The 16,276-nt window shown below is 43.9% G+C and overlaps 1 protein-coding gene across 3 annotated transcripts; it reads left to right on the top strand.

The window, feature by feature from the left end:
- Window positions 1-16,213, top strand: rbm34 (RNA binding motif protein 34). Of its 3 annotated transcripts, none has more exons than XM_043679801.1 (11): window positions 1-68; window positions 5,251-5,413; window positions 5,632-5,753; window positions 6,955-7,177; window positions 9,425-9,484; window positions 10,548-10,591; window positions 11,832-11,915; window positions 13,773-13,836; window positions 13,925-13,967; window positions 14,563-14,681; window positions 15,572-16,213. In XM_043679801.1, the coding sequence occupies exons 1-11, from the start codon at window positions 16-18 to the stop codon at window positions 15,875-15,877; spliced, it is 1,281 nt and encodes a 426-aa protein (XP_043535736.1). In that variant the 5' UTR covers window positions 1-15; the 3' UTR covers window positions 15,878-16,213. The 3 variants fall into 3 exon arrangements, with proteins under 3 accessions (XP_043535736.1, XP_043535727.1, XP_043535745.1); XM_043679792.1 differs by lacking the exon at window positions 1-68 and adding an exon at window positions 1,227-1,428; XM_043679810.1 differs by lacking the exon at window positions 1-68 and adding an exon at window positions 4,858-4,958.
- Window positions 16,214-16,276: the final 63 nt, after the last annotated feature.

Here is a 16,276-nt window from a genome sequence, read left to right on the forward strand (position 1 = left end):
ATTTCTTAGGGACCTATGTTCACTGTGACCTCTCTTTTCCTTTCTAGATATTTAAAGAAGCTCCTACAGTAAGTTTTTATATTCCTTACGAGTTTGTTCACATAGTTTATTTTCTCTCTCTTGTCTTTTTAGTTCTTTGCTGAAGTCTGAATTTATCCCAGTCTTTGGGGCTATCACTGACTTTTGTCTCCTTATATACTTTTCTTTCAATTTTATACTTTCCTTAACTAACTTGGTTAGCCATGGTTGATTTATCCATCATCTCTTGCGACAATGATGGTGAGCCTGGTGTTTGAAGTGCTGGCTCTCACAGGGACACAAATGAGCAAACACTGCACAGTAGGAAAAGCAATATTAAAGAAAAACTGCACTGCTATGAGGGAGTGCTGCACAGTTGGAGTAGCAGGTCAGTTCAATGACAATCATATTACAGTCATTCCAGAGTCCCTTGTCCTCACCTACCATCCCACCAGCATCCACATCCAAAGGACTATTAGCTGCTATTTCTGCCATCTCTAGCAAGATGCCACCACCGTACACATATTCGCCTTCCTTCCCTTGTCAGCCTTCCACAGGGACTGTTCCCTCTGGCGCTCCTTCACTCTTAAACACACCATGCTCCTACAGCAGCTTCCCCTGCAATCATAGAAAGTGCAACACCTTTCCATTTATGTCCTCCCTCACTATCCAGTGCCCGATACACCTTCCACATGAAGCAGCGATTTATCTGCACTCCCCACTCAATCCAGTCTACTCCATTTGCTGCCCACAAGCTGAGTGACTGCCTTGTGGAATACCTGCATTCTGTCTGTTAAAAATGACCATGAGTTTCTGTTGCCTGCTACTTCAACACGCCACCATGTTCCCTGGCCCACATCTGTCTTGGACCTGCTGCAGTGAAGCCCAGAGCAAGCTGGAAGAATGGTTTCTCAGTCTGGACCTCTCAGCCTTCAGGGCTCCAATATTTTGGAGGTTGAACACCATCTCCCATGTCCTTTACCTACCCTCACACCCAGCTCCTGGGTTACTTTTAGCACAGCCAGTCCATTTTTCACCCTCTCATAGCCCACCCACCCCCGCCCCCGCCCCCGCCCATGATGACCCATCGAGGTTCTCCTCTGCCCTGGCCACTTGGAAGCAGACCCAGAGAAAGCTGGAGATAATGTGTGCGCGTCCACCAGTTGCTGGGGCAGAGTGAATCCCTCCGGCACTGTTTCCCCCCCTGGCCCCGCCCCCTGGCCGCCCGGCCCCGCCCCCTGGGATGGTGATCGGGCTGAACGCGACCGCCCCACGTTGCTTCCGGGCAGTTCGAGCCGCTCCGCAGTCTCCAGGGGCCGCTATCACATACGCCACTTCCGGCAGCTGGGGGAGGGAATCAGCAGTGCACTTCCGGCACCTAGAACACACAAGCATGGCGACGAAAGAAAGGTGAGTGAGTGAGTGATGCAGACGTGGGACAGGCAGAGTATAAGAAATAGGAACAGGAGTAGGCTATTCGGCCCCTCGATCCTGCTGCACCTTTCCATAGGATCGCGGCTATTCCAACATTCCCCGTAACTGATCAGTAACCTGTCGACCCCAGCCTCGAATATACAAAAGGATACTGCTCCCACAGCACTGTGTGGGAAGCCGAGCCAAAGATTCTGAACCCTCAGAGAGATGAAATACCTCACCGTTTCAGTGTTAAGTTTACACCCCTTTATTCTGAGGCCATGCCCTCTGAACCGAGACTCTCCGATGAGGAGAAACCTTCTCTCAGCATTTACTCTGTGAAGCCCCTTAATAATCCTGTATGTTTCAATAAGATCATCTCTCAATCTTCTAAACCCAGTGAGTAGGGTCCCAATCTCTCTCACCTCTGCTCATAAAACAATCTTGATGAAGGGCTTTTGCCCGAAACGTCGATTTACCTGCTCCTCAGATGCTGCCTGACTTGCTGTGCTTTTCCAGCACCACACTAATCTTGATGCTAATCTCCAGCATCTGCAGTACCCACTTCTGCCTCATAAAACAATCTGTCCAGACCAGGGATCACACTAGTGAACTATCTCTGAACTGCCTCCAATGAAATATTTCCTTAAATAAGAAGTCCAAAACTGCTCTCAGTACTCCAGATTTGGTCTCACCAGCATCTTGCACAGTTGCACTCAGACTTCCCCAGTATTGTTTTGGAGCACTGTGATGAACAAAGTTAAAAATCACACAACACCAGGCTATATCCCAATAGGTTTATTTGGATGCACTAGCTTTCAAAGTGATTGTCCCCATGAAAAACTGATGAAGAAGCAGCTCTTTGAAAGCTAGTGCCTACAAATAAACCTGTTGGACTATAACCTGGTGTTATGTGATTTTTAACCTTTCCCTGGTGTTATACTCCAACCTCCTTGAACCCCTGCACCTCTGTGTTGCAGCTTTCTGCTATTTCTCTCCATTTCAATAATACTCTGTTCTTTTGTTCTCCTTTTCAAAATGAACAACTTCACATTTTCCCACATTTGCCAACTTTTTGCCCACTTGTGTAACCTATCACCATCTCTCTGTAAACTGGTTATATCCCTCTCGCAACCCATCTTTCCACTTAGATTAGTGTCATCAACAAATTTGGCTACAGTGCATCCACCTCCTTCCTCCAAGTGATAATATGTTGTAAACAGTTGCGAACCCACCTGTGATCATTGTGGAACTCTGCTGGTCACAGGTCACCAACCTGAAAAAAGAACCCCTTACCCTAACTTGCCTTTTCGTGTAAGAGTATCAGCCAATCCTCTATCCATGCCAATATGCCACATTCAACATGGGCTCTTACAACAGTCTTTGATCAAGCATCTTTTCGAACACTGTCTGGAAGACCAAATACAACATACCTACTGTTTCCGCTCTAGTTGAGACTTCCTCAAGAAACTCATCGCAATTTCTCTTCACGATGACATGCTGACTCTGCCAGATTAGATTATGTTTATCTAAACATGCGATTGCTTCCTTAATAATGACACAATACCAGATTATAGTCCAATGGGTTTATTTGGAAGTACAAGCTTTTGGAGCACAGCTCCTTCATCAGGTAGCTTGTGGAGTAGGATTATAGGACACAGAATTTATAGTAATAGATCAAAGTGTCATACTTTGGAGTATAACCTGGTGTTATGAGATTTTTAACTTTGTCCACCCCAGTCCAACAACTCCCTTTAGTTTGTCTAATATTACTTCTCTATAAATGGTACTTAATTCCTCCCCTGTACTCTTTAATATTAATGGAATAAAACTGAAGTAAAGTATCTGTTTAACCCTCCTGCCATTTTCTTGTTCTCAGTAAGTCTCCCGGATTCATTTTATAATGGGCCTATGTTTATTTTGATCTCTGTGGAACTATAAGAGGGAAAATATGGAAACATAGAATCCCTACAGTGTGGAATGAGGCCTTTCAGCCCATCGAGTCTGTACTGACCCTTTGAAGTGCATCCCACTTGGACAAAGCCCCCTAGCTATCCATGTAACACTCTGTTTCCCATGGCTAACCCACCTAACTTGCACATCTTTGGGCTATAGGAGGAAGCCCATGCAGACATGGGAGAATGTGCAAACTCTACTCGGACAGTCACCCAAGGGTGGAATCGAACTCCCGTGTTGTGAGGCAGCAGTGTTAACCACTGAGCCACTGTGCTTCTCATGGTATAAATAAAGAAAAAGGGAGTATGGTAATAAATTATATATATATATTAGAGAGAGAGAGAGAGTGAAAGTCCAGAATAGGGAGGGCCAGAGTATACACCTGGGATAGAGAGATTTTGTGTGTGTGTGTTCATATCTGGGGTAGAGAGAGAGATGCTCAGGAGTGAGAGTTTTTGCCCCATATCAGCTTTCTCCACTGTCTTCATCTCACATTAAACTTCTGTATTCCTATCTCTTTCTGCCTTTGTACTTACCCAGCATTCCCTTTAACATTTCTTGACTTCACACTGAGTGATTTTAAATAAAGAAATCTTCACCACGGGAGGGGCTGGCTGGGGAGACCTTGTCAGTGAGTCAGGCCTTGACCCAAACATGAAACTCCCCATCTGTGACCCACTCCACATCTATCAGTACTGGCTCCGGACCATGACCTAGACACCCACACTGAAGCCAAACCACTGACCTGTCACATGCATGTAACACGGAACACCTCCCAGAAAGGCCTGACATGGAATGAAAGGTTAAGGTGAATTCAGAGTAGTTCACCACATTCAAACAAAGCTCTTGCTATTTTTCATTGTTCCCTGCTGCTCCCTGATATGCCACTGCTGATTTTGAGATTGCATCTGCGCATGTGTTCGAGGTAATGGGCCATGTGGAGAGTTGTTCCAGAGAGAAGGCAAGAGAATGGCACTAAACGTCAGCACAGTGGCTAGCACTGCTGCATCACAGCACCAGAGGCCCAGGTTTGATTCCACCCTCAGGTGACTGTCTGAGTGGAGTTTGCACGTTCTCTCAGTGTCTGTGGGGATTTCCTCTGGGTGCTCTGATTTCCTTCCAAAGTCCAAAGATGTGCAGGTTAAGTGAATTAGCCATGAAAAATTACCCCATGGTATCCAGGGATGTGCAGGCTAGGTGGGTTAGCCATGGGAAATGCAGGGTTGTCAGGGATGTGGTGGATTTAGGTGGGATGCTCTTCAGAGGGTCAGTGTAGACTTGATGGGCCGAATGGCCTGCTGCCACACTGTAGGGATTCTTTGATTCCAAAACAGCTGTACACACCCACAACAGTCCAAGTACTATGGGCTAATTCTTTGATCAGACGGGTTATGCCGGAAACATCGATTCTCCTGCTCCTCAGATGCTGCCTGACATGCTGTGCTTTTCCAGCGCCCACACTCTCGACTGATCTTCAGCATCTGCAGTTCATGCTTTCTCCTGATTGTGTGATCAAGGTGATCAAAATTCTGAGGCACCCGAATGGAGTCCCTCTCTCTTGTGGCAGGAGGGTGAGTAACCAGAGAAACAAAATTGGAGATAATTAGGATATGAACCAGATGGGAACTGAGAATTTTGTTACAAAGTGAGTAATGATCTGAAATGCGTGACCTGAAAGTGGATTGGAAACAGGTTCCATAGTAACTTTAAAAGGAAATATCTGAACAGGGAGCAAATAAATGGAGCAGCAGAGTGGGTATAATTGTAAAGCCCTTTAATGGGCCAAATGGCTACTTCCATGATGCTGTCTAATTGTTCAAATCTCTGGTTTTCACTGATCAGCTTTTCTCTCCAATTCTGCAGTACTGGAGTGAATGAAGTAATGGGGAGCTATGTGGTGGGCCAGGTGGCTAACAGCCTGTTCCAGAAACAAGCAAGGAAATGTATGACAAATCCACTGGTTACTCTCTTCAGCAAGCCAGCCTCCACTACTCAGCTAATCTTCACTCCTGTACCAGAGAACAAGGTAAGTCCCCACTCGCAGAGACACAGGCTAATATTAAGCAGTTGATCCACATACAATTAGCTCACCATGAATCAGGCACACCAATTCTTTAAGTCAGGTCAGCATAATAACAGGCTCCTAGTCCCAGTGGACAGGGCTTCCTGTTGTTACAAAAATTATGTGGAATTTTTTCGCTAATGACCTGGTACGAGGGTTAATTTGAGATTGTTCACCCTCAGGTCAGCTGCAGAAAGAGGGACCCTGTGGACGATGAATCTGACGCCGCCACTGCAGCTAAGCAACAGAAGCCTGTTCATAGGAAGAAGCAGCTCACAGTTGCTGAGAGGAAACTGGCCCAGCGGTGAGTGCTGGCACGACCAATGGCTATCGCATCACTCTGTTAGCACAGCACCAACTTGTATCTTTCCAATGCCTTTATCATAATGAAATGTCCCAGGATATGTCGTGGGTGTTCAAAAGCAGAGTTTGACTCAAAGTCGCTCAAGGAAACCTTAGGACATGTGACAGAAAGCTTGGTAAAGGGTCAGATTTTAAGAAGTATTTTTAAGGAAAAGAGCGGGCTGGAGAGGTTCAGGGAGGGAGTTTCAGAGCTTGAGGCCTCAAAGGTAAACAGGAAGGTGCATTTTAAAACTAGCTGCTTCCATAACTGGAGCCAGTGCAGCCCAGTGAGCACGGAGAGGTGCTGAGCAGGACTTGATGACAGTGAGGATCTGGACAGCAGAGTTTTGGATGACCTTGAGTTTACAAATGTTATGAGTGTGGAAGATGACATTTATTGACCTTACCTAGTTGCGCTTGAGAAGGTGATGAGCTGCATTTTGAACTGCTGCAGTTCACCTGTAGGTAGACCCACAATGCTATCTAGAGAGGGAGTTCCAGGATTGAGACCAAGTGAGACTGAAGGAACAGCGATACGCACTCTGACCAAACCCTTATACAGTTGCAGCAAGGCTCCTATACCACTGCGCCTTTCGTATATTTAACACACTGTCCCCTCCTTTCATTACAGCTGCTCTATTCAGCAAATGCATTGCTTCAGATGATGTACTGATCTGTTTCTGTTTCCACCCATTTTATATTGCCATCCTACACCAATGTTGCTGTTACACAACTGCCAAACATGGATAAGCTTCTAGAGGAGTGTGGTTCAAGTCTCCTTGCAGCACAGGCTGGGAACTGAGAGATTTCAATTCCTACCAGTGCCTTAGGACTGATTGCACATTGACATAGCCAATCCACAGAAAGGATGCAGCAAAGGGTAGCTGGACTGGCAGCAGGACAGAAAGTGTTGTTTTGTGGCAGGGAGTCAGCATTTTAGGGGGAGAGGTTGGGAGGTTGTGAGCAGATCAGGATTGTAGGGGAGGAATATTAGAGGGTGTTAGAAGATCAGATTTGAGGAGGTCAGGATTGGGCAGGAGGCAACCAGAGGGTGTGGAGAGCTTTGTGTCATAGGGAAACGTGGATTTATAGGGTGTGGAGAGGCCAGAGTCAGAATTGTCCTCATCCCTCTCTGAGCTGCCCTCGCTTTGTGTCATTTGCAGCGAGGATGCCTTGACAGCAGCAGACAAAAAGGGTGAAGGGAACCAACGCCGGAAACAGAACAAGAAGGTAGTACGAGGCGAGTTGCCGGTTGCTGTGACGATGACGAAAGGAAAGGTGGTTGAATCTGGGACTATGAAGAGCACAGCCATCCCTGAACTAGAGACGATAAAGAATAGAAGGACTCTGTTTGTAGGGAACGTGCCATCAGACTACAGTAAACAGGTGAGAAGTGGCAGAGGGCTTGTGCACAATCTGCTGATCAGGAGGACACTGAGCTTAACGTGACTGTCGGTCAACACTGTTCTCCTCAGTCAGTTCATCTCAGCCAGGATCCGACAGTACAACAGCCTGCCTCTGCACAGCACCATCAGGGCATCAAAACACCTGAAAGGGGCTTCACAAAATAAGCTATGTAAGGAGGTGTAAGGGCAGATGACCAAAAGCTTAGTCAAAAAGAGAGGTTTTAAGGAGCACTCTTAGCAAAGAAAAAGAAACTTAGACATGTGATTCACTTTGCAAGAAGTAACAGGAATGCAGAGTACTGGCCAAATGGTAAGATTCTTGGTAGTGTACATGAGTAGAGAGATCCCTCAAAGTTGCCAACCAGGTTGAAAGGGCTGTTAAGAAGGCATATGGTGTGTTAACTTTTATTAGTAGAGGGATCAAGATTCAAGTTTTGCAGCTGTACAAAACTCAGGTGCGGCCACACTTGGAGTATTGTGTACAGTTCTGGTCGCCGCATTATAGGAAAGATGTGGAAGCTTTTGAAAGGGTTCAGAGGAGATTTACTAGGATGTTGCCTGGTATGAAGGGAAAGTTTTACGAGGAAAGGTTGAGGGATTTGAGGCTATTTTCGATAGAAGAAAGTTGCAAGATGACTTAATTGAAACATACAAAATAATCAGAAGGTTAGATCAGGTGTGCAGTGAGAGCCTTTTTCCTGGGATGAAGATGGCTAGCACAAGGGGACATAGCTTTAAATTGAGGGGTGATAGATTTGGACAGATGTCAGAGATAGCTTCTTCACTCAGAGTAGTAGGAGCGTGGAATGCACTGCCTTCAACAGTTGTAGACCCTCCAACTTTAAGGGCATTTAAGTTGTTATTGGATAGGCATATGGACGAGAATGGAATAGTGTAGGTTAGATGGGCTTCAAATTGGTTCCACAGAATGGCACAACATCGAGGACCGAAGGGCCTGTATTGCACTGTAATGCTCTGTGGAAGTCCAGAGTTCATGACCTCACTGGCTGCAATAGTTACGCATATTGCAGCAGAGTGGAGCATGGATAATATAGTCCCACTCTCAAATTATTTGTGCTAATATTAAAGCAAAATGCTATGAATGCTGCAAATTGAAATTAAAATAGGAAGTGCTGGCGAGAGTAAGCAAGTCTGACAGCATCTGTTGAGAGAAATGAAGTTTTTGTGTCCAGTATGATTCTTCAGACATATTTGATTTGGCATTTCCAGTATTTCTGTTTTATTTTCAGATTTACTCAATCTGCAGTAATAGCTTTCATTATCAGTTTGGACTTTATTACCCATCTCCCATTCTCATTCATGTTCACCTGTTGAGGTAACTTTCAGGCAGTATTTTGGCAGATGTTGTATGAATAATTTGATATCGGTAGGTAGTCTATGTTCAGGAGGAATTGGTGACTTTGGATCTCTAGTGTTTGAAGCTTTTCACCATTAAAGATTTTACTGATTTCATTTATGAAGCTGTAGTAGATTAGTTCATTGGGTTGATTTCTGTAATTCATTAACAGCTCCATTATCATTGTATCCTGGTGGGCGGCACGGTGGCACAGTGGTGCCTCACAGTGCCAGAGACCCGGGTTCAATTCCCGCCTCAGGCGACTGACTGTGTGGAGTTTGCACGTTCTCCCCGTGTCTGCGTGGGTTTCCTCCGGGTGCTCCGGTTTCCTCCCACAGTCCAAAGATGTGCAGGTCAGGTGAATTGGCCATTCTAAATTGTCCGTAGTGTTAGGTAAGGGGTAAATGTAGGGGTATGGGTGGGTTGCGCTTCGGCGGGGCGGTGTGGACTTGTTGGACTGAAGGGCCTGTTTCCACACTGTAAGTAATCTAATCTAATAATGTTTATTGCTCAGCTCACATCAGACCAGATGATCTGGTCAGTATCATACTGCTTCCTGCACGTAAACTGCTTGCAGCTTTTCTTACATTACAACAGTAATCCAAAACTTTTCATTGGCTATAAAATCCTTTGGGACCCTCTGTGCTTGTGAAAGAGATTCTATCAATGCAAGTTTTTTTGTGTATTCCTCAATGGCAGAAGGCTAATTAGATAGACTTGAGTCTTGTTCTCCCTCTTAATTTTATGTCCTTAGGTTCCAGTAATCACATTCAGTGCCTTCTCTGTATCTGAGAGCATTATCCTCCTGTCTCCAAGTCTATCACTTGGAATAAGGTATTACATATGAGTTGTTTGTGTCTTTTTAAATAGATGATCAAAGCGCTGTTTAAAGAGTTTGGACCAATTGAGTCAGTACGATTCCGTTCAGTGGTAAGACGACATTTACTTTGTTTTATGTTACATATTATTGCTTGTAAAGCTAGAGCTGGTGGACTGATTGTATGATTTCACCCGGGAGAGCGCTGGGTTCCATATGATGAGTACATTAGAACCCGCGCATCTGCGGATTCAGTTTCACAGTTTTAGTTATCGACAGTTTACCGCAGCCTGAAAACATTCCAGAAATAATTCCAGGGGGCTGCCAGTGAGGCAGGTTTCCCATTTAAATGATAGGGTTCTCTACTTTTTGTGATTTTGGGCAACCACGGTAGTTCTTGGAACATATCACCAGCGGATACGGGGTGGGACACCTGTATTTCTTTGTTTTCAGAAGGCTGTAGTTTAGACACTGGAGTATTCGCACCTTCTGAGCTCTGAAAATTCTCCACCCTCTGAGTGAAGCAATTTCTTCTCAGCTTATTCCAAAAACACCAACCTGTCATCTGGAGGCTGTGACCCGATATCCTAGATTTTCCAGCCTGAGAAATAATCTCTAGTGTCAAACTATCAAGTCCCATCAGAATCTTGTTTTTTTTTAATCCATATCACTTCTCATGCTTATAAACTCCAGAGAATATAGGCCTGATTTACACACACCCTCATCACAGAACAATCCCCTTACTCCTGGTACCAATTTAATGGATCTTTGCTACTTCCTGTCAATTAACTAATCTTCAATCCAGATTAATACTTTACTCCAAAGTTGATGAGTACTTACCTTGCGTATTACCTTTTGTTGAGAGTTAAATGTATTTTGGAAATCCAAGTCTCAGAATTTGAGAAAAGTGACAGGAAGAAGGAGTCTATTGAACCCATTGTTTCTACTCCAGCTCTCTGTAAGAGCAATTCAGCTAGTCCCATTCTCTTGGCATATCACTGTTAAGCTTTTCTGTTCATATAATTAGCCAGTTCTTTTTTGAAAGTCACTGTGATGGTAATGGTGTGTTACACTGTTCGCCACTTCACTGTGAAACTTGGTTTTCTTGCATTACGTGCTTTTGATAAGAGAAAGATGATTAATCTGATTATGTTTCTCATGTTTCTTGAACTAAAGGCATGTGCAGAGCCCAAAATCTCCAAGAGATTGGCCACCATTCAGTAAGTCACACTGCTTGCTCACCAGATGTTTGTTTTGTTTCTGAGATGTGGATGCTGTTGCCCATCACTGAAGATAATGATGAGCTAACCATGAACTGTTGCAGTCTATGCGGTGTAGTTACACCCATTGTGTTGTTGGAAAGGAAGTTCTGGGCTCTTGACACAGGGAACAGTGATATATTTCCATGTCAAAATGGTGTGTGGTTTGGAGGGAAACTTGCATGGGGATGGTGTTCCCAAGTTTGTGCTGTGCCTGTCCTTCTAAGTAGTACAGATTGTGGGTTTGGAAGCAGGCGCTGTTGAACCTGTTGACTGCCCTCTTTGTAACAGAGACATGAACCCTACAACAGTGGGTTATTCACAGCACTGATTCCTCACTCTCCTTTGCCCTTGCATATTCCAAGTAATCAGACAGCAGTCATCAGCTTTCACCATGATAGATTAGCCGTCAAGAGTGTTTTCAGGGATGGAGTCACTGCAGCCAATTCTGTTTCTGCCCTCACTGAACTCTAGGCATACACACACATACACAAGCATATGTGCATAATCTCTTGTGCATGTTCCCATTTAGATCCATGAACCCAGGTATACATACACAAGAAGTAGCTACACGCAGATTTGATTTCTTACTTTCCCTCTCAAAGGCCCTGAGTCATGGGAATGTCTATTAGTCAACACTGGATGGAACAGGAAGGTGACACAGGGATTGAATGTGTCACCTTCCTGTTCCATCCAGACTGGCGGCTGTCTTTGTATACCAAGCCCGAGAGCGCGTTGCTGAGAGTATTCGGACTTGGTTTGAAATTCTGCAACAACAGATTGCTTTGGGTTCTTTTTGTCTTTTTGGTGGGATTAAATGATGTCAGGTGAGAGGAGGAACAAGAACACCAGCAATGAGTGGTTAAGCTGAATCGCCTATTTCCAGGCTGTAAGTTCTATGTAATTCTTTAAACAGACCCAGCAGTCTTCATTTAGCTGCGAATAACTCTGCCCTCTGGTGTTCTTCCTCTGTATGTGTTCCTCACATTCAGTACTATGGAGGAGAGCTGTGCTGCAGTTTAGCTGTAATTTGGAATTAAAATTGATATGGAACTAATACCTCCCCTGCCTGCATGCTCAATTTATTTTTAAATGTTCTGTCACCTTGTTCTAACCTGTGTATTTGAAAGTACAAGTGGACAATAAATTTATTGGTGAAATGCTTTCTTTCTCATTCTTCTGTTTCCCCATGCTAATTTAGGAAGAAGATTCATCCCAAGAGGAACAGTGTGAATGCCTATATAGTGTTTGAACAAGACAGTGATGCAGTCAGAGCTTTGACAAAGTATGTCCTCTGACTCCATTTGTTTCATTTTCGTTGCTCTAGCTCAGTGACTTCTGAATTTTAATGAGAATATGAGATGGGCCAATTGGCCGACGAGTGGCAGATGGAGTTTAACTTAGATACATGTGAGGTGCTGCATTCTGGAAAGGCAAATCAGGGCAGCATTTATGCACTTAATGGTAAGGTCTTGGGAGTGTTGCTGAACAAAGAGACCTTGGAGTGCAGGTCCATAGTTCTTTGAAAATTGATCGCAGGTAGACAGGGTAGTAAAGAAGGCATTTGGTATGCTTTCCTTTGTTGGTTAGACCATTGAGTAGAGGAGTTGGCAAGTCGTTTTGCAGCTGTACAGGACATTGGTTAGATTACTTTTCGAATATTGTATGCAGTTCTGGTCTCCCTCCTATAGGAAGGATGTTGTGAAACTTGAAAGAGTCCTGAAAAGATTTACAATGATGTTGCCAGGATTGGAGGATTTGAGCTATAGGGAGAGGCTGAGTAGGCTGGGACTGTTTTTCCTGGGGCATTGGAGGCTGAGCGGTGACCTTATAGAGGTTTATAAAATCAAGAGGGGCATGGATAGGGTTAATAGACAAGGTCTTTTCCCTGGGGTGGAGGCATCCAGTACTGGAGGGCATAGATTTAGGGTGAGAAGGGAAAGATTTAAAAGGGACCTAAGGGCCAGCTTTTTCACGCAGAGGGTGGTGCCTATATGGAATGAGCTGCCAGAGGAAGTGGTGGAGGCTGGGTACATGAGTAGGAAGGGTTTAGAGGAATATGGGCCAAATACTGGCAAATGGGACTAAATTAATTTAGGATATCTGATTGGCACAGACAAGTTGAACCGAAGGATCTGTTTCCGTGCTGTACAACTGAATCTATGAGGCATATGTTTTAGATTTGAATCTGTTGCACAACCTGCTTAAATGATTAAAAAAATGAAAGAACTGCAGATGCTGGAAATCAGAAACAAAAACAGAAATTGCTGGAAAAACTCAGCAGGTTTGGCAGCATCTGTGGAGAGAAACCAGAATTAATATTTCAGGTCCACTAACCCTTATTCAGAACTCAAATATTAATAGCTGCCAGTGGGGGAGCAGCCCATTGATAACACAACCTGGTGTGGGGGAGTTTGGGGTAAGGACATGGGAGAAGGTACTGAAGCCCTAAAATTGTTGAACTTGCTATTGAGTCCAGAAGGCTGTAGCGTTCCCAAGTGGAAAGTGAGGTGCTGTTTTTCCAGCTTGTGCTGGAGTACTGCAGCAAGCCCGAGACAGAGATTTTAGCTGGGAAACACATGGTGGTGTGTTAAAAGTGGCAGGCTGCTGGAAGCTCAGGGCATTTTTGCAGACAGACGTAGGTGTTCTGCACAGCAGTCACCCAGTGTGCACTTCATCTACCCAGTGTAGAAGAGATCACATTGGGAGCAGCAAATGCAGTAGACTGGATTGCCTGAAGTGCAGGTATAGCACTGCTTCATCTGGAAGGTATGTTTGGTGGATCATGTAAAGTGGGAGGTGGATTGCATGGGACAAGAACACCAGCAATGAGTGGTTAAGCTGAATCACCTTAAATGTTGCTTTATTGCATTCAAACATGTTCATGCAAAATGCAGAGGCTCACAGGGCAGCCTCACGCTTTGGAACCATTATATATTGAGTTTTATTGTTCAACAGAGGTTCTCTATTACAACTAGTACTCAATTATAACAATACTCAGTTATTTAGTTTTAACTAGTGCTATGTGTTTATCCATTTACTTATAACCTGCAGTCTGTGTTTTATGGTTTATTTCTAATCATGCCTGTGTCTGCATTTTTTACATAGAGAATCTGAATAAATTCTGGCTTTTAATTTAAAGGAACGGCTATGAAATACAAACTGGCTTTCATATCCGGGTGGACCTAGCCAGCAAGTCAAAAATTGTGAGTTTTGAATCAGGAAGAAAGTGAGTTAATTCATACTTTATTAGCTAAAGTTAGAGAGTCTTATTTTTCTTTCTTTATTTTGCAGCATGACCATCGAAGATCAATCTTTTTAGGCAACTTGTCATATGGTAAGATGAGTCAGTTTTATTCTCCAGTCTATCTTGGTCTTTCAAGCTGCACTGTCCCATTGAAGAAAGGATTTATTGTTTGTGCAGAATAAATTGTTTGTAAACTTGTATCCTTCTCTTTTGAGATGTCTTGAGAATGTGTAGGATACTATAGAAATTGACTATAGCAATATATAATTGGCTTAATGGCAGGAAACAGAATGGTGGTGGATGGCTGTTTTCATTCTGGAGGCCTGTCACCAGCTGTGTTCTGCAGGGATCGGCTCTGGGCCTTCTTTTGTTTTGTCATTTATATAAATGATTTGGATGCGAATATAAAAGACATGATTAGTAAGCTTGTGGACGACACCAAAATTGGTTGCATAGCATACACTGGAGAAGGTTTGGATCAAAGGGTCTGTTTCTGTGATGTATAACTATAAATGCAAGATTTCCTTTATAAATGAAACCAGGAACATAGTGGTTCCATTTCTAACGGTCATCACCCTTCCGGTACCTGTTTGATGTAATTGAGGAGCTCAGGGTCTGCCATAGGAATTCCATTGTTGACTGAGCAGCTGATTAGCTCACTTTGCTCTGTTCTGTTTGAGTGTAGACATCAGTGAGGATGAAGTACGAGAACACTTCAGCGAATGTGGTGCAATTGAGTCAGTCCGGATTGTAAGAGACCATGAATCAGGAATGGGAAAAGGCTTTGGATATGTGCTTTTTCAGGTGAGGTGATCAACACAGCCAACCTAAAACTTAAAAACTATTGCATTAGAATCCCAGGATACAGAATCAGAGAATTTTGAAAATTGACCATTGAATCTTTCACTGGTGTTTGTCACATTCTCCTGCTCATTCCGTACTATTTTTCATGTCACTTTGCCTGTTTTTTTGGAAAAAGCCATGGGATATTTTACCTCCGTCTGAGCTGGCACAGAATGTTTCATGAGATTTTTTTACTTTAGCTCATGATGTAAAATGGGAGAAATCAAATTGTCTGCTCTTTTAAACACCCACTGTTCTTGCTCCATTGACTTCAATCAAAACAGTGATGCTGTAAGGCACAGAACTGAAGCAAATGAATTTTGAAATTCTTGTCATTTTTTATGATCCCTTGATGACCTCAACCCTCCTCCATGCCACAACCTTCCCTCCCTGTAACCCCCTACAACACTCCTCTCTGTAACTTTCTCTAGCTCTGAGAGGCACATGAACTCGTCCAATTCTGGCCTCCTGTACAATCCCCATTTTCTTTTGCCTTCCAGTGGTGACTGTGCCTAGAATTGCTGAGACCCTTTGGAAATCCCTCCTTAAACCTCTGCATCTTTTGATCTCATTTTCCTACATTTAAAGCACTGCTTTAAAAACCTGCTGACTTTGTTTGGTAATGCTTCTGTGAGATGGCAAGGGCTGTTCTGCTGCTTGAAAATTGCTATAGAAATAAAGTTATTATCTTCCCTTACTGGCTTCAGGTTGTTCAGTTTTATTTGTACTAGTGCTGGGGCACACAGTAAATTCACCCACAGCTGGCACAGGATAATTTCAATAAAAATGGTTGAGAGATGCAAGGCCCAGTGTCAAAATAATAATGTGAACAGTCTCACTTTCTGTTGCAGAACACAGATGCTGTAACTCTGGCCCTAAAACTCAATAACTCCGAGCTGAAGGGTCGCAAGTTGAGAGTCAACCACTCACTGAAAAAGGATACAGCCAGCAAGGTCCAGAGGAGTGCTGGGGTCACAGCCAGCAAGGCCCAAGCAGTGAGGAATCCACCATTGGCCAATATGTTCGCCGGGATCATGACAAAGCCAGTGGAGGGGGATAAAACAAAGAAGAAGATGAAAAAGAAGAAGATGAAAAAGAAGAAAGTGCAGAGGTGTAAACTAAACCAGCAAAGGGGCAGCAAGGCTAAAAGCAAATAGTGAAATACTGCATACTTCTGAAGTTCTCATTCACCTTCTGGGAGCACCAGCTCACTTAACATTGGCAGAGGATTTCATCATGGAACTGTAATTGACATGAGAGCTGAGGGGTGGCTTTGCTCTGGGGCATTTTTTCTCTCTCTCCAAATCTGACCTGCAGATTATCCTTCTTCCTGTCCTCTGAACAAGTGGTTTGGAATGAGCTGACACTGTTGAATGTTTGTTGTGTGTGAAGGATTCTCTAATATGGAGCAGCACCCCTGTTTCTTAGATCAGACCCATTTGGTTTGTTTGCCTTTTGAAGGTGCAAGTTGAGCAATAAAATATTTTCCTAGAGTTCGTGTTTATTTGCTCTCTTCCACCTCCCCCTTATTTAAAAAAGGCTAGGATCAGTTTGAT

The sequence above is a fragment of the Chiloscyllium plagiosum genome, chromosome 3 (assembly GCF_004010195.1).
Source record: "Chiloscyllium plagiosum isolate BGI_BamShark_2017 chromosome 3, ASM401019v2, whole genome shotgun sequence".
Classification (NCBI taxonomy): domain Eukaryota; kingdom Metazoa; phylum Chordata; class Chondrichthyes; order Orectolobiformes; family Hemiscylliidae; genus Chiloscyllium; species Chiloscyllium plagiosum.